At 43.5% G+C, this 25,713-nt stretch overlaps 1 protein-coding gene across 4 annotated transcripts in view; it reads left to right on the plus strand.

The window, feature by feature from the left end:
- KHDRBS3 (KH RNA binding domain containing, signal transduction associated 3) overlaps positions 1-25,713 on the plus strand; it is a 190,436-nt gene that overhangs the window by 125,126 nt on the left and 39,597 nt on the right. For all 4 annotated transcript variants that reach the window (XR_006961151.1, XM_047074222.1, XM_047074225.1 and 1 more), the window contains exon 7: positions 22,146-22,228. Coding sequence is in view for 3 of the 4 variants with exons in the window: in XM_047074222.1 (XP_046930178.1) it covers positions 22,146-22,228 (83 nt within the window). In the remaining variant the exon portion in view is untranslated. The remainder of the gene's footprint in view (positions 1-22,145; positions 22,229-25,713) is intronic.

Genomic DNA, 25,713 nt, shown 5'->3' on the forward strand with positions numbered 1-25,713 from the left:
AGCATGAGAAGGGGAAAGCAATCATAATTTTAAACGAGGAAATTTGTTTGCTTGTAGGATTTTAGATTAAGTGGGTGCACCGAAAGATACCCAACTTAGAAAGCGTAGGATCCTGTAACCGCCTCAAATAGTTAATTCATTCATGTGGCAAGTGAGAAAGTTGAAGTTAATCTTTAAGACAATTATCCCATTGAACTAGAATGATCATAAATTAGCTTCTAACCTCCGAGAGTATGGATCCCTCACTTGCATTCACCTTTATATTCCCAGCACCTGATGTGTATCTGGCACATAGGAGGTCTTTAATAAATGTTTGCTGAATGAATGAATGAATGAATGTTCTCAAGACTGAGTTTTTAAAAATTGCCATGGTGTGGAGAACCCACCCAAGATGCCTCCTGTGTGGTTTTCGTTTTTACTCATTTAGCAATTTATAGAGAACTTAAATATTAGCAGACAGCTCTATAATGCAGTCATTAGTTAGTATACATCTGTTTCTCAGAAGATTATAAACTTCTAGGGAAAACACCGTGTCTCTTAACTGATGTCTAGACACTAGCATAGTTTTTGGCACATTGTACACACTAAATCTTTACTGGATTAGAGACCTGGTAAATTTTCCTAATGAGGGTGACCATTGATCTTTTCCAAGTCATTACTGTAACCTTCCGGTGGGAAGAAGTATGATAGTTGGCATTTGAAAAAACATCTTGCCTTAGTTATCCTTGTCTTCTGGTGTTCAAAGGGCAGTTACAGGTAACAACGAGAGAAGACTGGTTCTGTGTGTAGCTCCTGAGTCACATGCTAAAGATCTCCTCTCAGTAGAACGAATTTCCAGAGTGATGGGATAGGATATTTAACGAGAAACCACTCTCCACAGGGCACTTTCCTATATGTCATGTCATGTTCTCGTGGCCACTCAGTGAGATATTAGGATCCTATTGTACAAATGAGAATTTATGGTTGGGGAAGTTAAATGTCTTGCCCAAAGTCACGCGGGTGATAAAGAAGGCACAGAGGCGGGATTCCAAATTCAAGGCCTGTCTTCTCTCCCCAACAGTCAGTGTTTTATTAAAAACTCTACCAGCTGGGATTATAGGCTGTTCTCATCTTTGGAGAAGAATGTGGCATGTTACCCTCCTTAGGAGTGTGGGGTGATGGGTGACCCCTGTGACCCCTTTCAGGGTAATCAGCCCCTGGTCTTAAGCTACCGTAGGTAGATGAATGGAAATTGAGAATAATTAGGAAGAACAGGATGGGCTTAGGATTTTTAAAAATAATCAACAGCAATATTATCCTATTTATTGGCAAAAAGAAAAGTAGTATTTTTTGTTAAGAGTTTCAGAGCATCTGTAACTCTTGAAAAAAGACTTGTCATTCCTTGGGAACTCAGAAGTGCAAGTTCTAAAGTCTTCCTTGCAATACATTCTTCGTGATAAATGCTTTATTTCCGTCAATTTGTTTGGTTATATCTAACCAATTCAATTTGCTTTTCATTTTAACTGCCATTTAACATTAGTATTGGAGGCCGTCGTGTCCAGAATAAAAGGCAAAAACGTTGCTTATTTAAACAAAAAAGGGGGTAGAATCCTGTTCGTTCAGATCCTGCCACAGCTGCTGCTGTTTTGAGAAAACACGCGTGTCAGTCTCGAAAACCCGCCGTATTCTTCAGAGTACGTGCCCTGCAGTGAAAGATTCCAACTTTGTGTTAGGCTCAAAACTCCGTGAATGATGTATGTTACAATTTTTAGCGAGTGGTTGCAGTATGCTGGTTGTAAGAATATGCCTGATAAGGGGCGCCTGGGTGGCTGAGTCGGTTGAGCGTCTGACTTCGGCTCAGATCATGATCTCGCGGTCTGAGTTCGAGCCCCGCATCGGGCTCTGTGCTGACTGCTTGGAACCTGGAGCCTGCTTCGGATTCTGTGTCTCCCTCTCTCTCTGACCCTCCCCTGCTCATGCTCTATCTCTCTCTCTCTCTCTCTCTCTCTCTCTCTCTCACTCTCTCTCTGTCAAAAATAAATAAACATTAAAAAAAAAAAAAAGAACATGCCTGATTAGCCCGAGTGAGAAATCCTGATAATTTGAAGGTATTTCCTTGTCAAAATGTGCCTATTGAAATTTGATTTTTCTCACGGTGTGTTTGTGAAGATACTTGATCATTTGTAATATCATCTGAGCCGACTCTTCTTCATCACAATCCCTATCACCAAATATTCCCTGAGTATGCGTCCTTGAGAAGAACATCCATCAGCAAGTAGGTTTGTTGGGCCGGGGAAGATTTTTGTGACAGGAGTGCAGGTGACACACAGTAGCTGCTTGTGTAGAACGGGCCAGCTCACCATCGGTGAGACCAGATCCTTCTGTCCCGAGTGCTGGTCTTTTAAGAAAACAAGACAATTCAACATGATTAGCTTTTTTTTTTTTTCCCAGAAAAGGAGAAAACAGATAATGGATATGTTTTCAACTATTTGAGTATAAATTGGGACCTTCTCCACTTTTAACTGCATAAAATCAGACATCATTACTGTCTGTAACTTCTCAGCTCTTTTTTGAGAACAAGAAGCACCTCTTCCCCAAAATGACATTGATTCATTAGTTGTGTCCAAATAATTAAATAACTGGTAATTAGTATAACCCAGAATATATTCAAAGAGAGCACTGTAACGATTCAAAATGTTGGTATAATTATGCACAAGGACGTATGATGCGTCCTGGCAGAGGCCAAGTTACATATGAATTTCTAGAATGAAACTGTTTTTGATAAATTACTTCAGGCTCCGCGTGCCAAGCAAACACACAATCCAAGTAGGTGTGCGTTTCGTAAACACTCAGCGCCTTTTACCGTCTCTGAACACTGTCGTCCGTTGCCGTGATCTCCCCCAACATTTGTATGTTAACAGCGACTGGATCTAAATCTCCAAGCCAGGCCTCTCCCTTGCACGCCTTGCCCTGCGGTGTCCGCTTCCTGTGTCCTCTCTCCCTGCGTGCGTGCCCACGGCGGCGCTGTCACAGCTGTGGTCTGGGCCAGCCCGGAGGCTCGCGGAGGCGGGTCGTGGTGGAGACGCCGCCACACCCCCAGGCTCCGGGCAGGGCTGTTGTCCTCGCCTCTTCGTCATTCCCTGTAATCAGACAGCGAGCCAGGTCTTCTCACAGCTGCCTAGCTGTTCGGTCTCCAGCTCCTCCCGTGACGACGGCTTTAGTGAAGGTGCTGGCCCTCTTTAGGAGATCTCCGTCCCTCCCAGCCTCCGGGTCACCCCAGTGGGTGACCGCACCCACTTCCCCAACCTGCCACCGTCTGAGGTGCCGCCCTTGGTCTTCATGTCGCCCTGGGCACTCCCTTTAAATCTCTGTCCACTCCTGTGTTTCCTTCCGCCCAACACATAGTCCTCTTTCAGTAAATGCTGGTTGTTCAGATGGACACACGAATGCACGTACAGACAGACCTGTTGACGATTGCCGTAGCCTGCTTAGTCGCACCTTTGCCCAAAGCCTTGTCCTAGTTCTGGTTCTTTGCCTTAAATAATGTATTTTCATACTCCTTCTAGAGTACGTTCTAGTATCTGTAGTCTGATAATGCTACTGCCTGCCAGCTCCAGAACGTAAAAACTAGTTTAGAATTTTAAAAGGGTAAGTGTGAGATTCTGCTCAGTGACCTCCGAAGGCCTTCTTGAGTGTCCTGCCTGACTGTTCAGCCTGCTAACCCTCTGCTGTCCCCACGTGACCATTTTACGTTCTGTGGGTATCTGTTGTGGTTCCCTCAGCACAGCAGGGACTTGAACGCTTTGCGTGTGCTGTTGATTCTCTTCGAATGCCTTTCTTGTTTTGTCCACGCACACTCTTTGACTGTTTATTCTCCTGTTGTGAAGCCTTCCTGGTCCTGATCAGACACTGTTAGTGGCATCTTTGGTGTGCTTTAGACCTACCTCCGTGTCTGCTTGCTCGTTTTTGTCTCCAGTAGACTGTGGATTTCTTGAGGGCAGGAACTGTGTTTTCTTTTACTTCCGTCCCCTTCCCCCTCCCCTTCCCCTTCCCCTTCCCCTTCCCCTTCCCCTTCCCCTTCCCCTTCCATCTTTGTTTGCTCAGAGCCTGTCACAGGGCCTGACATTTTAGAGATAATAAATAAACATGCAGAGGGTGGCCTTTATTACTGCGAACTAATTGTGTCATTTCATGTGTCCCATGCACTGTTACACATACTTAGTGAAGTAAAATTAAGTATCTCAAGCCAATTTTAGCAAACATAACATGGCTCATTTAGTGAACTAATGTGAAAGAATACAGTTTGATAAAGAGAATGTTATTCTGACAGGTGCAATACATACTTGGTTTCTTATCCCCCTTCTTATCAGTATCACCATTGTTTCCTTCTTATGCAAAGTGTTTAATCCTTTTGGGCTTTGGTGTCTGTCACCGCTAAGTACAGGTGAGGGTACTTGACCGAACAAATGAGCAGGTTAGGTCAGACACTGGCCTGACTTCCTTTCCAACTTCAGAATTCTGTAATTGATTGTTTTCTGAAACTTACTTGGTTCCCAGTGTCACCCTAGAGAAGCTTTTTCTTTTTTTTTTTTTTAATTTTTTTTTTTTTCAACGTTTATTTATTTTTGGGACAGAGAGAGACAGAGCATGAACAGGGGACGGGCAGAGAGAGAGGGAGACACAGAATCGGAAACAGGCTCCAGGCTCTGAGCCGTCAGCCCAGAGCCCGACGCGGGGCTCGAACTCACGGACCGCGAGATCGTGACCTGGCTGAAGTCGGACGCTTAACCGACTGCGCCACCCAGGCGCCCCTAGAGAAGCTTTTTCTAAGGAGGAATTACATTTTCATAAAATAGAAATCTTGATACTAAAAAGAAATAAACAAACAGAATAAACAAAGCAAACTAAATTTTAATGAGAGAAGCTAAAAGTGAAAGTGAGTGGCTCTGAGTCTTTTGAATTCTAGAACGGACGTTTTGGAAAATGTTTTAAAAAATGAGATTTCTTTTTCCAGAGGCATACTCACTATTCAAGTGTATAAACTCAGATTGTCTTAGAAATTTTAATCATATTATTTTCCAACTCCGTGAATTATGGCTGTGTCTGCCATCTGTTTATTCATAGGAACTATGTGCCATTCGGTGATATCCCAGTGTCCTCATGTGTAATCATTCTGAGTCTTGGAGGCTTAGCTGATGGCTTGATCACCTTTAAAGGTAAACGTGGGAGGGCACTCTAGGTGAAGTCCTACAACTTTACCAGAATGTGGAAGCTCTCCGCAGCCACTTGGTATGCTCGGATTATCCAGCCGAGCTGTGGACTGAACAGAATGTGGAATTGTCCAGCATTGCCCCTGTGGTGCGGCAGTGCCTCTTTGAGAGAGGCAAGGGGAGGCCGGGCAGACCCAGGGCTCTCAGGGAGCCTGTGCTCTGCCCTGGAGACAGGCCTTGAAATGAGGAGACAGAGCTTCTCGATCCTGTCTCACTGCAGCTGCTCTCGGGCGCTTCCTCATAGGCCATCTGCCAATAGTTAACTTAATCCAGGTTTAAAAAGTCAGAGACAGTTTTGAATGGGAGCAGGAATCTAAACCTCATGTTTTGCGAGCACACATGTCTGTTCTGCCCATTCTCTGGCACCGCGACTCATTAGAGCTGTGGAAGATGAAACTTGCTTTAAGGGAAACGCGGCTGGGGTGCCCGGGTGGGTCAGTCGGTCGGGCTTCCCACTTCGGCTCAGGTCACGCTCTCGCGGTCTGGGGGTTCGCGCCCCGTGTCGGAATCTGTGCAGACAGCTCGGAGCCTGGAGCCTGCTTCGGATTCTGCGTCTCCTTCTCTCTCTGTCCCTCCCCCGCTCGTGCTCTGTCTCTCTCTTGCTCTCTCAAAAATAAATAAACATTAAAAAAGATTATTAAAAAAAAGAGAGAGAGACCCTGCTACTACCATAGTCGGTGTCTTCCTCCATAACGTGGCGGCACAGGGCTGCTGGAAGAATCAACTCTTCTAAATTTTTGGTGACCGGACACATCAGTAAAGGCCTTTGGGGAAAATCAAATACAGTATATTTTTTAAAGGTACATGTAATTCTTGAGGGTAGATTTTGTTTTAAAGACTCCGTGAAGTCATACCCCTCGTTCTTTGGAGAGCTCACCTGAAGTTTTGATTACATGACTAGTTTGGGGACTTCAGTTACAGAAGACGGTTGTATGATGGCACATTTTCCCAATGCGGTGACGACTGGCATAATTTTGTGACAGTTAACTAATCTCTAAATTGTTTCAATTATCTTGTTTTCCATAGTGAGAAATTTAATTAAAACAGAGTACAGATTGCGAAAAGGTTATTTATGAAAATGCATTTTAAATGTGAATTGAAAAGCCTAGGGACACCTTTTTATTTTAGATGAAAAGATGAAGGTTCTATAATTTTTTACATCCATTTTACCAGAAGCAAGAATAAGAGCCACATGCAATTTACTTGAAATGTCTATCAGGAACTTCACAACCCGATCTCTTCCCTAAGTTGCTTGAAACGGTGACCTATTTTGGAAACGTAAAACTTTGGGAAGTATTTCAGATTTTAAACTTATGTATTTAGAGGGTTTTTTTTGTTTTTTTTTCCCTTTTTCTCTGTACTTTAAACAAAACAACCAAAAGTATTTTATATAAGAGCCTGGGCTCTGGAGTGACAGCGTCACAATGGCGTGGGAGCACATTTTGCCTCTGTAACTAGGCTCGCCCATCCGAGTGAGTGAGCGATGACGGTTGTATCTGTGCTACTGTGATAGAGGTGTCCTGGCCCTCAGGGGAATCAGGGCTGAGGCGGGGAGGGGACTTTAGAAGCATTGGAATGGACCTCTCTTATCAGGGATCACCTACAAGAACCTGCCGTCTTGGTTGTATCGTTTTCCTCACGCATAAACGTTCACTGAGCTGCATCCATTGACCTCATTCCTTGCCACCAAGCAGATCAAGGTCTAGGAAGGAACACCATTATCACCCCTGACTTTGAATCTTCCCATAATCCCCTACCTATTTCAGGTGGTGGTTTTCTGTGTATGCACCCTGTGGATCCCTGTGTGTATACCCTATTTAAAATACTTTTCTTAGAGCAATGTGATCACTCTTTTATTCATATAATTACTCCCATTACATTTTAAGTTATGGATGATAGGTGCATGCCTTTTTATCCACAGGGCCCAGCATGTAGTAAGTAATCAACATTCGCTTGCTTGATACAGGGGGGACAAAAAAGATCATAGGATATGACACCTATAATTGACTTACATACAGAATATTTGAAGAGGACCAGTGAAGGGATACGATGTGCTTGATGGAATGTGGAAAGACTTTCTAGAGGAGACGGCAAACCAAGCAGGGACGGGTGCTCACAGCATTCAGGCAGGGAGAGCGAGAAGGATTTCCACGAGGACTGGACGTGCTGTTCACATCCATACACGTACGGGAGGCGGTGTGTGCAGGGACAGCCAGCAGAGGGGCGGCAGTGCTGGGTTATTGATGAGGTTTATTGTCATCTTTATACCTTTGTTTGTATTCAGTTTGTTGACAGAGTGTGAGGTGCACAACAGGACATGGAATGTTGGAAGATATTGCAGGGCTAAAGCAGTTTAAAATAAAACACATTGTCAGGTTGGGTAACACAAGTGGACAGCCAGCTGGCCATCCAGATACGGCCTCATGGTGTGACACCATCCTGGCGAGTTGATTACATATACGGTCCAACCCTTGGTGTTTATAGGGACAGGCGATATGTATATCATCACAGCTACAAACAGAGGCAGGACTCAAGCTGAATAGATTCAGATCTTTGCTGTGTCTTCAATTGCTGTGTAATTTTGGGTGAGTCGCTTCTCTGCTCTGTGCCTCAGTCCCTGATTCCTAAATGGGAACGTCAGTGCTTCTCACATGGGCTGTTATTGAAGATTAGACAAATTAACATATGGAAAGTATTTCAAGTGGTGCCTGGTACATAAAAAGTGGTATGTGAGTAATTTTGTCGTTCGCTCAGAAATGTAATTCTTCAGCTGACCAAGTAGCTCTGTCTTTCAGGGCAGACCCTTGCTAAATGTGCCCCGGACATTAATACAGTAGTTGCTCTTTATCTCTGGGGGTTATGTTCCAAGACCCCCAGGGGATGCCTGAGACCTCGGATGGTATTAAACGATACGGTTCCTATGTTTTTTTCCATACATATGTATCCATGATTAAGTTTGATGTAGGAATTAGGCACAGTAAGAGATGAACACCAATAACTATAATAAGATAAACAGTTATTGCAGTACGCTGTAATAAAAGTATGTGAATGTGGTCTCTCTCTCAAAATATCTTACCGCGCTGTCCTCGGCCTTCTTCCTGTGAGGACAGGAGATGATGAAACGCCTGCGCCAGGAGGTGGAGTAGAGCAAGGGGCATGAGACAGGTGTTGGGACGCAGCGCGAGCTTGCTGTTGACGTGACGACGGGTCACGAGGTGGACGAGCTGCTTCCGGACTCTAGTGGACGTAGGAAACCATGACCACGGAGAGGGAAACCTTGGATAGGTGGGGATTGCTGTGTATGATAAACACAAGATCCGGTACTCTTCACACCGTCCAGAATAATTAAAAAGATAATCACAAGTGCTAATGAGAATGGGGTGTGGTGGGAATTCTCATCTGCCACTGTAGGAAGGTAAATTGATATAACGACTTCGGAACAATATTCGGCACCCCCCGTTAGAACCGAACACACGCTTCCCTAAGACCCAGCGACGCTGCTCCCGGGAGCTGCTCAACAGAGGTGTGTGCAGAGATGCGCCACAGGACGCGTGAAAGAGCCGCGCAGACAAAAACTAGAAAGAAGCGAAATACCCACCCACACAAGGGTGGGTGAGCACGGGGTGGTGTGATGAAACAGACCAGAATTTTCAAGCAGCGAAACGGAACCAACCGTGGCCACGTCCGGCAGCGTGGACACGTCGCACACGCGTAACGGTGGGTGAGAGAAACGTGGCGCAAGGTAGTAGTGAGTCTGGTTCTGTTTCTATAAAGCTCAACGGCAGGCAAACCCCAGGGTTGGTGTTGGAATCCAGGATGGGGGTTCCTGTGGGGGGAGACGCTGTCGTGACTGAGGACGTGTGCAGGGGGTGTGTCTGGGGGGATGTTGATGTTCCGGTTCTTGATCCTGGTGCCGGTTACATGGCTGTGGTTCCTTGGTGACAGTTCACCGAGCTGCACGCTTAGGGTTTGCAGCTTTTGATGCCTTGTTTTTATGCTTGAATAAAAGGTTTTTAAAATATGACCAGTTTGTGTATGAGGAATGCTATGGTAGAGCAGATACTCTTGTCTATAACAGAACAGTAGCTCCTCCTGGAAACGTACCTGCTATTAGACCAGGTGATAATTTGAGGATTTCCCAGAAATCTAAGCAAGGAGAAATCTTAGTGCTGTCGTTATACAGCTCTGATAGTATGGGGCTTATATTTTCATTGTGGGGAAGCCGTGCATTGTGCGTTAAGTGTGCCTTTCTGTGGACCGGGGGGTCCTTTCTTCTTCGCGGTGACCCTAGAGTCACCTGATGCCTCTCTCCTGGCCAGGTGTCGCTCACACAGGGGCCATCTTCTCACTGAGAAGAGTACGTGAATAGATCCGTAACTGTCGGTTATTCATTGACTTATCCATTCGTTCAGAAAGCATCTATTGACTGTTTCCTCCTGCAGGCACTGCAGGACATCGTAGGAAAAAAGGGCAGGTGCCCTGTTCTCAGGAAGACTACATTTCAGGGGGGGGTGGGGGGGTTTGGGGGGTCATAATCAAATAAATCCTGAGTATTGGTGAGAATCCACCCCAGACCCTCTTGCTAAGAATGACCAGGAAAGGTGAAACAAAAGCAGGAAACAGAAAACATCTTTGAAGGTTTGTAAAAGCAGACACAGCACAAACAAAAAATACTGGCCAACCTCTTGACAAAAATGAAAGGCAAAGCAGCCAGCTCAGCATTTCTGACTGGTTTTGCCCGTGAGGCAGCCTTTCTCAACTGGGGTTCCTCATCTGAGTCTCGGAACAGAGAAATTGATGGCCCGGAAGTGCTGGCATTCCAGATACACAGGAGGGAAGTGAGGTCACTTACACACAGCAGACGCCTTAGGGCACCAGGCTCCATTCTCTGGGAGACCCTGGTTGAGAGGGCCTGTGATGGCTTCTGCCAGTTCCCTAAGAGGCGACCGAGAAGCTGAACTGAACTGGGGTTTGGGAAGGCTAAAAAATACTGGAGTTTAGGCCCCCGGATTTGGATGCAGAGGGTTGTTGAGCCCTAGGCTTTGCCTTGGAGCTCAGAAAAGCAGTCCCACGGGACGCTTTCTGATCGTCCCAGTCCCTTGTGGGTTAAGGTTAAGCCGGAATCGCTAATTATCCTGTCCTCCCACCCAAAGCAAATATAAATTGTCTCTGGAGAAATGCGTAGTATAGGCTTTGATAAATTATTTCTGTAACTTTTCATATATAATTACAAATTGAAGCCACCAAAATAAAAAGGAAAAAAACAAGAGAGAAAGTAGATTCAGATAGCAGATACAAATTTTAAAGTAACTCTGTTCTTTAAAATCAAGGAGTTAAAAGGTAAGATTGGTTGTTGAAGCAGACAACTGGAAAATACAGACAACAGATACTCTAAAGCTGTAAAATGCAGAAGAGAACTAAGTAAATGGTTTTCAGCAAATTAGACGCAGATGAAGGAAGAAATACTGTCGTGGAAGTCAGGTCAGTGGAGCAGAAAGACAGACCTTGGTCGCCACGGAAACTCTCCCGAGGCCCAGAAGCCTCTGGCGGCACCTCCTTCGCTTCAAGCCACACAGGCCCCAGGTGACCTGGCGACCGTCCTCCCTCCGACTCTCTCCACCTTGCTGTCTCTACCTCAGGACCTTTGTGCTTGTTTTTCATTCCGCCTGAAATATCGCTCTCCCCCTCAAACACATCTGCTTAAACAGCTTCTCACTTCCTTCCCGTGTCCTCCTCAGTCCCTGCTGAGTCCTTGCCCACAGCCCCTCCAGCTGCCCCCAGGTCTCAAGCCTCCCCCACCTCTCACTGTGCTAACCTACTGTCCTTGTGATGGCTGGTTTTGTTTGTCTGCTTCCCCCTGGGAATGGAGGCCCCGGGGGACAGAGACTTTGTTTTGTTTGTTCAGTACTGTATGCCCAATGCTTACAGCAGTGCCTGGCACACAGTAGGCATTCAACAAACGCCCCCCCCCCCCACTGCCCCGGGAGAGCGGACAAATTGACATGAAAATCTTCAGCATGATGTGCGTGGTGTGGCGTTAATAAAATATAGTAATTCCCCTTTCTTCCATCTTCATGGGATTTTTCGTTTTCTTTAATTTTCGATATACAGCCTTCCCTCGTTTGTGAAATTTCTGGGTTAACGTCTTTGTTATCTTATTTTCCTTTATTGTATTTTCGAGCACCTTGTCAATTCCAAACGAACATGATTCTGTCTCGGTTCGGTGGCCTGAGAGCTGGAGAGTCTTTCTGAGAGTCGCTGACCTGGCTGTGTTTTCACAGGCTGCGTTCAAGTATGGCTAGAAGCGCCGCAGATCGCGGGGAGCCCCTTCTCCGTCCAGAACCACGCAGCTCCTACAAGCATTTGCTGAACGCATATGCACACGCTGCAGTTGTAGACAAAGTTTTAAGAATTTATCACATTCTACAAGAGACAAATACCTGGAGAGCTCTGATGTTTCTCTGGCCTAATAGCTTGAAACTGTTAAAAGGGATAGATCTTTAAATAAAACTGCCTTTATTGGGCAGGCCCTGTGCCAACCAGCTTCATATGTGCTTTTTGGTTAATCTGTCCACAACCATCAGGAATAGCCAGAACATGGATTATGATGCCATTTGGCAAATTATAAAATTGAGGTTGAGGAGGATAGGTGATTTTCCCAAAGCCACACAGCTGGTAAGAGGCAGAGCTGGAACTTGAACACAGGCATCAGACTCCAAAGACCAATAGGGAGAATTTGTAAGATTCCAGTAGAAGCGGCATAGTATTTTCCTCATAGCCATAAACGAACACCTAAGGACGTGATTGGATTGTTGAGTTAATGGTGTTTTATTTAAATGATTATGGAAAAGATTCTTATATAGAATTGTTATTAATACTGTGATTTTTGTCCTTAATGATAACCTGTTTCGGTGATATGTTCGTGGTCATTGGTGATACTTGGCAAGAATATTAGTACTCAGAACGCAGGGAAAATGCAGTTCTCAAAAGACTGTCTTTAGCTTAATGTTTGTTTAATAAACTCAATCATTATAAGACTATAGATTTTAATAAGCTTTAGTACTGTATTATGAATGAAAACTTTCTGCATTTGGAAATGACCAGATATCACCCTAATTGGAGTGAGGTGTTATATAGGGTAATTGTTTCCTTTTAAAAGGGCTCAAAACCAAAACATTACTTTTAAAATCACTCACTGTCTTTTGTGAATTCTTCTGTTTAAAATGGCTTTTCCCAGCTTAAATGTTATGCTTGATTTTGCTTGTGACAGAAATAGAATTAAAAATAGGCCATGCCGTTTCCTTTATCCTGGAAAATCTCTTCTTTTCAAAAGCAAGATTTCTTTGGTATTTGGCCATGTGTCGGTTGGAGTTTTATAGGTCGGGTACGCAAACGAAGAATTTCTACCTGTGGGAGAACATGTTTCTCCTCCCGTAGCTCTGGCGTCTACCAAATGTCCAGGTCACCCGGTCAGTTAAACTCCACGTAGACATCTTCATCATCAAAGATAAAAAACTCAGAGGCATAGCTTATTGAATAAATAGGTTTTCTTTATTGAGGCAAGAATTTATATTGATATACATTTACCTCTTGTCCAAGTTTGCTGTTTTGAATAATGTTCTGACTTTAAGAAATAGAACACAGGGTTTTAAAAGGGAATTTTTTCTCTGAGGATAGGGAATGCAAGAGTGGTGGTAATATTTGACAGAAGAATTCAGGTGAGGTCTCGTCAAAATCCATCATATTTTAATCAGTATTGCATTTTATCCTACACTGTCTCTTTTATTTGCGTTTATCCTAAAGAAGCTCTATTTCCTGCCACTTGGCCTGTAGTTAATTTTTGTTGTCATTCATTCGTTCATTCAATACGGTCACTGTAAGCCTCCTATGTGCCAGACGTTGACAATACAAGGGAACGAGCAAGGCCTTGGCCGTACCCTTGAGGACCTCGCAGACTCATAGGGAAGAAGGGAGGCAGAGGGGTAATTCGAGGTCCCTCGTGTAAGCAAGTTATCAGTGATCATGGAAGCACAGAGGGGTGAAATTTCAGCCTGATGTCTTCTGTTGGAAAGCCTAAAAAAGGGGATGTCAGAAAGAACCGCAGGTACATAGAATTTGCAGCATGAAACGGCAAGGCTTCTTCTGGGTCCTCAGGGAGGTGTGGAAGCTCGTCCTGTGCTGTCTCGGGTAAGTTGCTGAGGCAAGACGGTGAGAGGCTTAGGAATTTGTTCCTTATTTTGTAGGAACAGGAGGGGTGGAAATTGGAGATTTGTATGCAGGGAAGCAGCACACTCAGATGAGCATTTTGGTGGATAATTCTGCAGGAAGGTTTAGGGTTTAGATAAGGAAGCTCTTCCAGGCAGATGAGTTAGAATATTGTACTAGTCCAGCTGAGAACTTCTGGATGATTCTAACGCAGTTAGTTACCTTAGGAATAGAGTCGGGGGCGGGGGGGGGGTATGTACGAGGGAGGCTGAGGAGATAAAGGTTTCCTGCCAGGCAGAATGGTCAGTGGGATGGGAAGGCGAGAGGCACGGGCTCTGTCCAGGTGAAGGTGCCTTCAGAGCCTCGTGCAGACCAGCGGTTTGTTAGCATCTCATTAGGGCGGTGTCTCCTGTGCTGCCCATTTGCAGGTCCAGAGCCCTGTTTGAAAAGTGCAGCGAAGGAGATGAAACATCTGTGCTTGCATTTTAATGATGTCCGGGAGCTCTCTTAAGCTTCTCCCAGAGCAAATGCATTAGGTTCTTAGCATAAACAGGTTCATAAACGCCCGCTGTCTTCGCGTGGGGTCACGGAGGAGTGGCCCTGGGAGGGCATAGGTGAAGGCACGCTCAGGCAGGAGACGGGACCGGGTGGGGGTGGGTCTGGCACGCTTTTTCCTCTGCAGGCACTCCGTCCAGCAATCGAATGAGCATTGATTTATCGAGCTATCCTTCCTGCGCTCCAGGCCCTGCCCCCACCCTGTGTGAAAGAATAAGCAAGACACAATCCGTGTTCACAACAGCGGGGGAGGCCAGGAGCCAGTCATTGCCACACACTCAGCGGAGGTGTGTGTGTCTGATCCGACCTGGGCGTCACACGGGTGTGACAGATGCTGGTTTCATGGGGCTGAGAAGATACAGTAGGAGAGGAGAGTCCTTTGAGCCTCACCGTGAGAAATTTCTTCAGAGATGGGTGGTCACAGACTTGTAGGGAGCAGCACACAAACCGGTTGTCATTATTGCCCTTGGCTCAGGACACATGGCAGAAAATGAGGACAACGTGTTGCCTGGGGCCATGTCACAAGGGCCAGTGTTCTCTAGGAGAAAATATACACATGTGAGAAATTACACAGAGATTTCAGGTGTAAAGACAGTTGTTTGACATGTCTGAGCGCTGCCCCCAGGGACCTAGTGAGTTCCCCCTCCCAGGTCCTGGCAGGCTTTGTAGAGTCTGAGGTTAGCTGGATGATTGAACTGAATCCGTGTATCCCCTCTATACTAGATTTATGGTTCTACCCGATCGCATGTTAACTTGTAACGGACAACGCATTCACTGTTTTTTAAAATTCCTGCCTTGGCCTCAGAAAAATCTAAAGAGGAATTTCTTCCAGGTGTGTGGGATGGTTTAGTGTTGGTCTGGCTGTATTTCATGGACGCGAGACACACAAAAAGCTTCCATGCTGTTCTGCCATCTTGGCCCCCCCCCAAGAGGAATTTCTTTTTTTTTTTTTTTTTCGTTTATTTATTTATTTATTTTTTGGGACAGAGAGAGACAGAGCATGAACGGGGGAGGGGCAGAGAGAGAGGGAGACACAGAATCGGAAACAGGCTCCAGGCTCCGAGCCATCAGCCCAGAGCCTGACGCGGGGCTCAAACTCACGGACCGCGAGATCGTGACCTGGCTGAAGTCGGACGCTTAACCGACTGCACCACCCAGGCGCCCCTAAGAGGAATTTCTTAATATTCAAACGATATGAGTAAGAAAACAAGCAACAAGTAGTTGGAAACAGTAAGAGCATTCAGAAAAAAAGGGGGGCTGCTGACCCCCAGATCAGTCCTCAACAAAGAAGCCTAATGTTAAGGGACTCTTACCCATCCCCCCGCCCTGCCTTTCCTCATTATGGCAACCAACACGGAGTCCTTTCCGATTAAGCCCCCCAATTGTTGTCTGCCAGTGACTTCATCTGTTGCCTGCAGCAAGGTGGCAGATGATCCCCAAGAATCCCCTCTACCCCCTCCTAGAAACTTCTGAATGTATTTGCACCTACACTCAGCTTTTCCTCCTTCTCTCCTGTCACATTTTCCTTCACACTTCCCACAGCTTTCAAGTGTTGTCCATTGAATAGAGAGCGGAAGTGCGTCCCTCTGGCCAAATCCACCTGTGAAATCATCATGAAAGAAATCATGTGAGGACTGCAAATTTAATCTTTTAAAATCTTCAGTGTAAAAACATGAAAGTCAATTAATTCAATGACCTAAACTATTTGAAAATTCAAATAAATTTCTAGCATTGTAATATCTGATGGAATAATTGAACAAGGAATGAGTCTGTAAGGCTAAAAGTGTAGTATAGCACTTCGCATTTTAGTTTTTGAAGAAAAGTTCCAGTCACTTACAATCTCGATTCTTTAAATAAGCTTAGAAGTAGAATTCCTAACTTGGCGAAGCCATATTCTTCCCAAGCTACGACCAAATTACTGACGAAACCGTGAGCTCCACATTGCCAAACTGCCCAGTGCAGTGACCTAGGTAACAAGCCCTCCAGATCCACCCTTGCCGTTCCATTCCCCCACCCCGGTACCCGAGAACGAGTTCTAAACCATAAGGTGGATCATGTCACTCAGAACCCCAACCCACGCACCGTGACTGGGCCATTCACTAACCGCTTCATGGGATTCTCTGTTTCCTTGCTCTCCATTCTTCCACTGGCGTCCTGCAGTGTACCCACAACAAGCCGTTGGCTTTCCTGGACGAGGAAGGTTCTCAGGTGTCTGTACCTCCACCGTTCTGCACCTGCTGTCCATTCTGCCAAATGCTTATTTTTCGTGCATGTTTCCAGGACTTTTGCTTTTCCCTGCTTTTGAAACTAAATGCTGGCGTTGGCATTTCTGACAGTTTTCCCTGTCCCTTCCCGCTCCCTGCTGGGCAGTTCTGTGCCACCTCAGTGCACAGCGCCACCTCGCCTTTGCCACGGCATTTGACACGTTGCATTATCAGTATCTCTTTAGTGGCCTGTCCCCTGTCTCGCGTCACCTCATGCCAGAGTACTCACTAGACAGTGGCGCTCCTTTTCAGTTCATGGTGCTGACAGAGTGCCAGGAACAGGGTAGGCGCCAAGTGGAGGTTTGGGTTTTTAATTTAACAATAATACTCCTGGGGCGCGTGGGTGGCTCAGTTGGTTAAGCGTCTGACTTGAGCTCAGGTCATGATCTCACCACTAGTGAGGTCAAGCCCCGCAGCAGGCTCTGTGCTGCCAGCTCAGAGCCTGGGGCCTGCTTCCGATCTGTGTCTCCCTCTCTCTCTGTCCCTGTCCCGCTCACACTCTGTCTCTTTCTCTCAAAAGTAAACAAATGTTAAAAAAAATTAAAAATCTTACTCTTTCCATTAGGAACACCAGCTTCTTTTAATTGATTAATTCACCAGAATTATCAGTAATACCTGCCTCATATGACTTACCTCATTATTAAAATCATATCAATTTTGTTTTTGTTTTGTCTGTATCTTGTCTGATAGCTTTCTCCTTCTTGCATTGGTCTTTGGAAGATCACCAAATTACTAATCCGCCTTTAGGTACTATGGGGAACACGATGGTTTGTATATTGTGTGCTAACTGTCCTTCACTTTTATTCTTCCTCTGCCCCTGTAGAATATTCTGTTCTATCTTCTGTGAGAAGTACCAGACACATAGCTGTTCAACAAATATTAAGTTCCTCCTTTGTGAAAAAATATTAAAAAATGACGTGATCATGTAGAAAATGTATATGCCTTATTCCTGCAAAGACAGTATGATCTCTTAGTATTGATACTCATGTTACAAGATGGAACACATTATAATATAACTTCCTATTTAGATATTTATGTTTTCCTAAGCCAAGTAAATTGAGGTTTAGTATTTAATAGATGCTTATGAAGAGAGAATAAGGTAATCACTTTAAAATCAATTATTTGGCTCATACCCTCTCATACAGTGGCTTCTGGTGTTCTTCCTCTGTTCTATAATTTTAGAAATACAGGACAGAGGTCTCCATGAGTAATGCTTTAGTAAAATAGTTAATTATATGCTATCCTTCATAAAGTTCTTAATATAGGTCAGGCATTTTGCTGGAATATGTACATATATGTGTATATATAGTTTCTCATCCTTTCAAAATACTTAAGGGATTCACAGGTGACAGGTAAAGAAACAGATTCTGAGATGTGAATAAGCCTGAGTAAAATCATCGATAGTAAATTATGGAAGCCCATCTAACTCCAGGTCCTTTCTCTTACCCCTTGGCCACATTTCTCTGCTTCCACAGATCCGGTGGTGATCATTAAATTGATTAGCATTGATAATACCGATGTTCCAAAATACTTAGATGTTATTTTCAGGCTCATTTAAATATTAAATAAATACCAGTGAAGTCCAAAGTCATTATGTAATTGACTAACACCAGAAACTTAGTAATCAGTTTTAGGGTAGGATTCACACGTTCATGGACATAGATGCCATTGTAATATATCCAATTTTATCTTACAAAATGACCATTTCTCTAGACCTTTTTGAATTCCACAGTGCTTTTAAAATAACCATTGTGTGCTTGTTATTTTATCTGCAGAATGTCCTCAGTTTGAAGTCTGTCTCCATAGAACTAAGGAAGATGGCTTTTGCTCTTGCTGGGTTTTCTTTTTATTGTTGAGTTGTAAGAGCTCTTTTTATATTCTGAATATTAGACCATATCAGATATGTGATTTGGAAATATTTTTCTCCTGTCCCATGGATAGTCTTTTCATTTTCTTGCTAGCATCCTTTGATGCATAAGTTTTTAATTTTGATGGTCTATATTTTCTATTAGATATATCTATATTATCTATTAGGTATCTATCATCTATATTTTCTTCGGTTGTTTGTGCTTTTGCTGGCATATCTAAGAAACTAATGACTGATCCAAAATCACAAAGATCTACATCTATGTTTTCTTCTAAGAGTTTTGTAGTTTTATCTTGTATACTTAGATGCATGTTGCATTTTGCATTAATTTTTGTATATGGTGTGAGGTAACAGTCCAGCTTCATTCATTTGCATGTGGATATCCATTTGTTCTCACACCATATACTGAAAAGACTGTACTGTTCACCATTCAATTGTCTTGGCACCCTGTTGGAAATGAATTGACCATAGATGTGAGGGTTTTATTTCTGTGCTCTCAGTCTCGTTCTATTGATCTGTGTCTCTACCAGTACCTCACTGTTGTGATTACTTAGCTTTGTAGTAAATTTTGAATTGGGGAAATGTAGGGTCTGTCCTCTGGAATGTTTTATGTAATGAAAAAGAATGTGCATTTTACCCTTACTGGGTAGAGTATTCTATAGATGTATGTTAGTTCTATAATTGTCTGTTAGGTATAATTGATTTGTATTGTTCAAATCTTCTATTTCTTCTTTGATCCTTTTTTCAGGCATTATTTTTATTATGGAGAGTGTGATATTGAAGTTCCCAATTATTATGGTTAAATTGTCTATTTCTCCTGGTAATTCTGTCATTTTTTACTTCATGTACTTTGAGCTCTATTATTATTTATGTGTGTATATATTTGCATACATTTTTCGAATTATCATCTTGATAGACTTGACTCTTTTATCATTATAAGTAAATGTCCTTTTTCTCTGGTGACAGTTTTTGTCTTAAAGTCTGTTTTGTCTGATATTAGTGCAGCTACGGTAGTTCTCTTTTGATTCATATTTCCACGGTTTGGTATATCTTCTTTCTTCCTTTTCAATTTATTTTTATCTTTGAATCTAAAGTGTGTCTCTCGTAGACAGCATATGGTTGGATCTTTCTTTTTAAGCAGAATGCCATTTTCTGCCTTTTAATTTATTCTACTTAGTTTAATCCATTTACATTTAGTGTAATTACTGATAAGGTAGGATTTACATCTCTCACTTTGCTTTTTTGTTTTACCCTATGTCTTATGTCTTTTTGGTACCTTACTCTCCCCTTTTGTTGTTAGGTATTTGTTTATTGTATCACTTTAACCCCATTACCATTTCTTTTTCTACTTTTTATGTTTTTTTTAAATTATTTTCTTAGCCTGCCCTGCAGATTACAATTTATTTTCTAATTTATATCAGTCTTTCTCAGAATTATACCAACTTAATTTTAACAGGACACAAAAACTTTGCTTCTCTTTAGCTCCGTCCTCACCTGCCCACTTTTGTATTGTCACTGTCATGAAGATTGCAGCTTCCATACATCGTGTGTCCATCAACACAATTATAATTAGTTCTTCATTCAGTTGGTTTTTAAATCAAATAGGAGAAAAAAAAAGTTACTACAAAAACACATGTATAGTTTTGTATTTCCCTAAGTAGCTATCTGTATCAGTGTTACTTATTTTTTCGTGTGGACTCAAGTTACTATCTAATGACTTTTCACTTTACATTAAAGACTTCTTTTACTCTTTTGTGTAGAACATGTCTGCTGTTGAATTCTGTTTTTGCTTACCTGAGAATATATTAATTTTTCCATTTAAAAAATTTTTTTTAACATTTTATTTATTTTTGAGAGAGAGAGAGGGAGGGGCAGAGAGAGAGGGAGACACAGAATCCAAAGCAGGCTCCAGGCTCTGAGTTGTCAGCACAGAGTCCGATGTGGGGCTCCAACCCACGAACCGTGAGATCGTGACCTGGCTGAAGTTGAACGCTTAACCAACTGAGCCACCCAGGAGCCCCAAATTTTTCCATTTTTTGAAGGATAGTTCTGCTGGTTATAGAATTCTTAGTTGACAGTCTCTTGCTTCTAGTACTTGAAAAGTGGAATCCCATTGTCTTCTGGCCTCCATGGTTTTTCTTGAGAAATCAGCTTTTGATATTATTGATACTCTCTTTCACATGATGAGCGGCTTCTGTCTTGCTGCTTTAAGATCTTCTCTTTGTCTTTGTCTTTCAACATTTTGATGATGTTTCTAGGTGTGGGTCTCTTTGAGCTTACCTTACTTTAAGTGTTTTGAGCTTCTTGGTTGTGTAGATAAGGTTTTTCATCAAATTTGGCAAGTGTTTAGCCATTATTTCTCTTTCTAATCTTTTTGCTTCTTATTTTCCTCTCCTTCTGGGTATCTCATTATGCATATGTTCCTGTTTGATGGTGTTTCACAGGTCTCTGGGACCCTGTTCACTTTTCCTTATCCTTTTGTATCTTCTTCCTCAGAATGGATAATCTCAATTGACCTCTATCTTCAGGTTTACTTACTCTGTCTTCTGCATGGTTATATCTGCTGTTGAACCTCTCTGGTGAATTTTCCCTTCCAGTTATACTTTACCACTCAAGAATTACTTTGGATTCTTTACTATTTTTATATCTATATTTAGTGAGGCATTGTTATTATCCTTTAGTTCTGTAGACACAGAGTATCCTTTAGTTTTTAAAATATATTTAACTCTGTCCCAAAAATAAATAAAAACGTTGAAAAAAAATTAAAAAAAAATAAAATAAAATAAAATATATTTAAAATAACTGATTTAAAGTCTTTGTCTAGTAAGTCCAGTGTCTCATCTTCCTCAGGGACCATTTCTGGTGATTACTTTTTTCTCGTTGTATGAACCATACTTTTGTGTTCCTTTTCATATCACCTAATCTTTTTTACTAAGACTGGACATTTAGTGTGTCAACTATGGAAATCAAATTCTCCTTCCTCCCAGTATTTTCTGTTTTCCTTTTTTTATTTAGTGACTTTTCCAAACTCATTTTGTAAAGTTTATATTTATTATGTGTTATCACTGAAGTGTTTCCTATCTGTTACCTTAGTGGTCAGCTAATGATCGGACGGCGATTTTATCGAATGCCTGGAGACTGAGTACCAAGCAGGTTGGAACAACAGGTCTTTAAAACTCAGCCAGTTGGTTTACAGCTAACTCTTTCCTTGACCTTGCCTTTCCTTCTTGTGAGAAGCGCAGGGTCATCCTGAGGAGAGAGCCTAGGGTCCTCCCAGGTCTTTCCTGGGCCTGTACATGGCACTGTGCAGCTATGTAGCCTTCTAGATTCCCAGGAGTATGTCAGAGCTTTTCAAAGGGAGAATGGATATCTCATCCTGGCCCTTTTCTAGGTGGCTTTTGATTAGACTGTTGTTTGCTCCAACCACCTCAAGTAGCTGAAATCTTATGTAATTGCCTCTATTTATTTTCTTTAAATACCCTCAGGGAAAAGGCTTTTTGCACTGGATGAGTCCAAGCCAGGTCAAATGCAGTCCTCAGGGAATGAGGTTGAAAGAACCCCGCCCTGTTCTCCTCCTGCAGTGGCCCTCAGCCTGCTGGAGTCCACTGTGGTCAAGGCTGTGGGTTTTCAAGGCTCCTGCAGAGCAGGGAGTGAAGGGTGGGAATAGGGCTCATTAAAACATCACAGAGCTCACTGCTCCTACCAAGGTTCAGCCAAATTTTTAAAAATAAATGCTCCTTAGATCTCTGCAAACCTTTTGTTAATTTCCAGAGTTTTGAAACTGTTGATTCTAACAATTTTTGCCAGTTTCTTTTTGCTTTTACAGAGAATTTTTGGAAGTTCTTGTCATTTTCACTGATGTCACTCTTAATATTTTTCTTTACACTATAATTAGATGTGGAGTTAAATGTTAGCTGAGTTAATAAAGAGTCACTAAAAGCAGAGTGGTTCTTTTTGTCCAGAAACTTTTCTGAACTTTTTTATACTTCTCCTGTTTTATTGTAGGACTATGATGATGGTTATGGCACTGCTTATGACGAACAGAGTTATGATTCCTATGATAACAGCTATAGCACCCCTGCCCAAAGGTAAGAGACCATCTCTGACTGGACCCTGTTAACAGACACTTGTGCCCTTCCACGTTTATGCACTCTGGGAACCAGATGGTGATCAGACAATGAGGGTAATTTGACTTGGCTTGCTTTGTTTCTTGTTTGTTTTAATTGGAGAGGCCCTCTCCGTCTTAGCAACTAGCATGCATCACCCCTCCAGAACTTATTGTAGTGTTAAAGCAATGAAGCTTGAAAAATAAAAATTGAAGTTTTATTTACTCTAAAGTTTTAACTCAGTGTTCAGTGTATTCTAAGGAAAAACAATGTCTTCAAAGTCTGTGGCTCTTCAAGTGCCCCAAATCACATGAACAATGTGGAAATACCCTGCGTTGTCAGTGCCTCAGGAGGAAAGCCCCAGAAGTTTAGCTTGGCATTCCGAGAAGGTTTCTGTTTCTCAGCAGCAGTGATCCTGTTTTCTAACAACTTCAAATTCGTATTTGTGAATAATGAGTTAGCTCCGCTTCATTTTCTAAAGAAGTATTTACCCAGAAATAAGTAAGTGTTATCAGAGGCAAAACAGAGCTTTATAGTTACCTCTTGTGATAATATACCTTGATGTTCATTGATATATGAAATCAGTGTTTATTCTGTTCAGAATGTTTTCCTAAATGCCTAGAAACCTCTTGCTTTATGTTTAAAATTCTAAGTGGGGGACAATGATAGACACATGTACAAAACAAAATAGCGGCTTTATGAAGCATAAAAAAATACAAATTGCGTGGTTGTTCTGATGAAGTATAAACCACTTCTGAACTCACGTGGCACCAGGCAACTTTGAACAGGCAGCTGCTGTTACTCGTGAGCTCTGGTACCCAGGTTGACAAGGATATAAAATTCTTTTTCCTTTCAGGCTCAGGTCACATTTTTTTTCTCCTATAACTTGTAACAGTTGAGACCCTTCAGTCTTGGACTCTCAACTTGGTCTTGGTCTCTGTGAGTGGAAACCTCACACTGGTATCCTTGAGGGTGTTGGCGCAGCCTGGGGGGACCGGCACTGGTAGATGCTAGCCACGACGTCACATAGTATCTCATTTAAGTGTCCCGGCAACTTTATCAAGTATGGGGCGCCGTTCTCACTGTATAGATGAAGAAAAGGAGCACAGAGCACAAGATGAAGCCATTTGCCAGAAATCCCCTGTGGAGTGTAAACCTCTTACTTACTTGTGTCTCGTTGAGTCTGAATGGTTACAGCAGGAGCTGACGTATCTGTTTTACAAATGGCGAACTGAGGGCTCAGAGAAGTAAAGGAGCAATCCGGAACGTGAGCCTCGACCTAGGGAGCTCGGAGTCTTAATGTTAGAGTGATAGCATTGTTAATATGATGGATCACGAGTGTTCATCCCTTTGGTCATTTATGTAGCCAAAATTTGTTGAATGTCCGTGTGCGTCGGGGATGCTCGATGCTTGGGATACAAAGATTATGGAGGCAAAGACCCTTTGAAAAGCTCACAGGCCAGAAGGAAAAGAAAAAAATACTTAAGAGTAATGTAATACGGTAATCGTTATGAGAGGTCTGAGGAACACTTCGGGATTTCCCGAAGGAGGCAGTGCTAAAGTCTGGTTGAGAACCCTGAGGACCTTTCACTGAGAAAGGGAAGGGTGAGTAGGAGTCACCGGGGTACAGACAGGGAAGGGCATTTCACCGAGCTGGAAGAGCGGGGCCCGGTGGGGGCAGCACGTGCCATCTGCAACTCCAGTTCATGGGCAGAGCTAGAAGGTGTGAGGCGCGGCAGGGAGGTGGGGGGAGGAGCGGCCGCACTCTGCCCCCTGCACGTGCTGAGACTCGGTGCCACGGGCAGCAGGTGGCCCGGAGCCCCAGAGAGTTACACGCGAGGTGCGGTGAGTTTCGACTTGGATTCAGAGAGTCATTCCACGGCCATGGAGGGGCTGGACTGACAGGTGGGAAAGCCTCGAGGCAGGGACCAATTAAGAGGCTGGTACATCATGAGGCCTTTAAATGTCAGGGAAGACTCACTTAAAGAGGCATCTTGCCTGACAACCCCCCGTCTGCCGTCTTTGAAGTGATCTTTGCAGTGTTGCAACTCATCATACCTGGAGGAGGACGGAGGATTGTGTGAGGGTGGCACACGTTGACAAATTGAGAAGCCACTCTTGGTTAGGTGTTCTGAGTGTTCGTCTAATCCTCATGACCTGTGACATACACGTCAGTCCTTTCAAAGAAGAAGGAAACTGTGATTTATCAGAATTAGACAACTTGCCTAAGATCACGCAGCTTACCGGCAGAGGAGCAGACTTTGAACCTGGGTCCTGCCTACACGTGTCCCCTCACGCCATGTGCCCCCCCAACAGCTGTCCCCCCCACAGCCGTGTCCCCCCCCCCACACACACACACACAGCCTTACTGGGTGTGACTAAGCAGCTGCTCTACTGGAAACTCCTGGAAACTAAGCAGCTATACGATGGAGGTTGACAAGATGGTTTTATGCACTGTATTAGTTTGCTAGAGTTACCGTAACAAAATAACCACAGTCTAGGTGGCTGAGGCAATAGAATTTTATTTTCCCACAGTTACAGAGGCTAGAAGCCCAAGGTCAAGGTCTTGGGGGATTTGGTCTTTCCTGAGGCTTCTTCCCTTGACTTGCACATGGCCGCCTTCTTGCTGTGTCCTCACGGGGTCTTTCTCTGTGCACGTGCATCTCTGGTCTCTGTGCATGTCCACGTTTCCTCTCTTCCGATGGCACCAGTCAGATTGGATGAGGACCCACGCACAGCCTCACTTTAATCACCTCTTTAAGGGCCCCATCTCCAAATACGCTCCCATTCTGAGGTACTGGGGGGTGGGGCTTCAACATACGATCTGGGGTGGGGGCACAGTCCAGCCCATCGTGTGCACATACTGTAACACTTGGTTTAAGCACAACACTGAATGTCTCAGAATTAGAAATCTGGTATAAACCAGTTAGGATACCAAACGTTCAAATCATCCCCAGGACCAAAAAGTGAGTACTAACAAGGAAATCACCACCGATTCTTTTTCTCTCCCTCTCTCTGCCCCTGCCCCCTCTCTCAAAGTAAATAAATAAACTTAAAAAGAAAAGGAAATCACTACCACCGTCCTCTTCAGCGACTTGAGTGTTTACTCTGTGCCTGGTACTGTATCGTGGGCTTCACATCAATTCTCTGTCCCCTCTCAGCGTGCCCCGAAATAGTGCAAAATTCAAGTCTAAACATGCCATTCCCTTGCACACAGGTTCAGAGAGGTTAAATGGCTCATCATCCACACTCGAAAGGCTGAGCAGTGGTACAAACCCACCTTGGCCCCAAAGCGTTCTCTTTGTACTTTGTCTCATTGCCTTTCCAGTCTGCTTTGACCTCAGTGGCTGGAGTTGATTCCAATTAGTATGTCCCATACACGGTCTTCAAAAATCTAATACTTTGTGATGCTTTTGAATCCCCTAAGAATTAGGCCTCCCATCTGATCAGGAAGCATTGCCTTGTCA

Source organism: Lynx rufus, unplaced genomic scaffold, assembly GCF_022079265.1.
Source record: "Lynx rufus isolate CCGP_SWC_20201006 ecotype Redwood Valley unplaced genomic scaffold, mLynRuf1.p SCAF_12, whole genome shotgun sequence".
NCBI classification, from domain to species: Eukaryota; Metazoa; Chordata; class Mammalia; order Carnivora; family Felidae; genus Lynx; species Lynx rufus.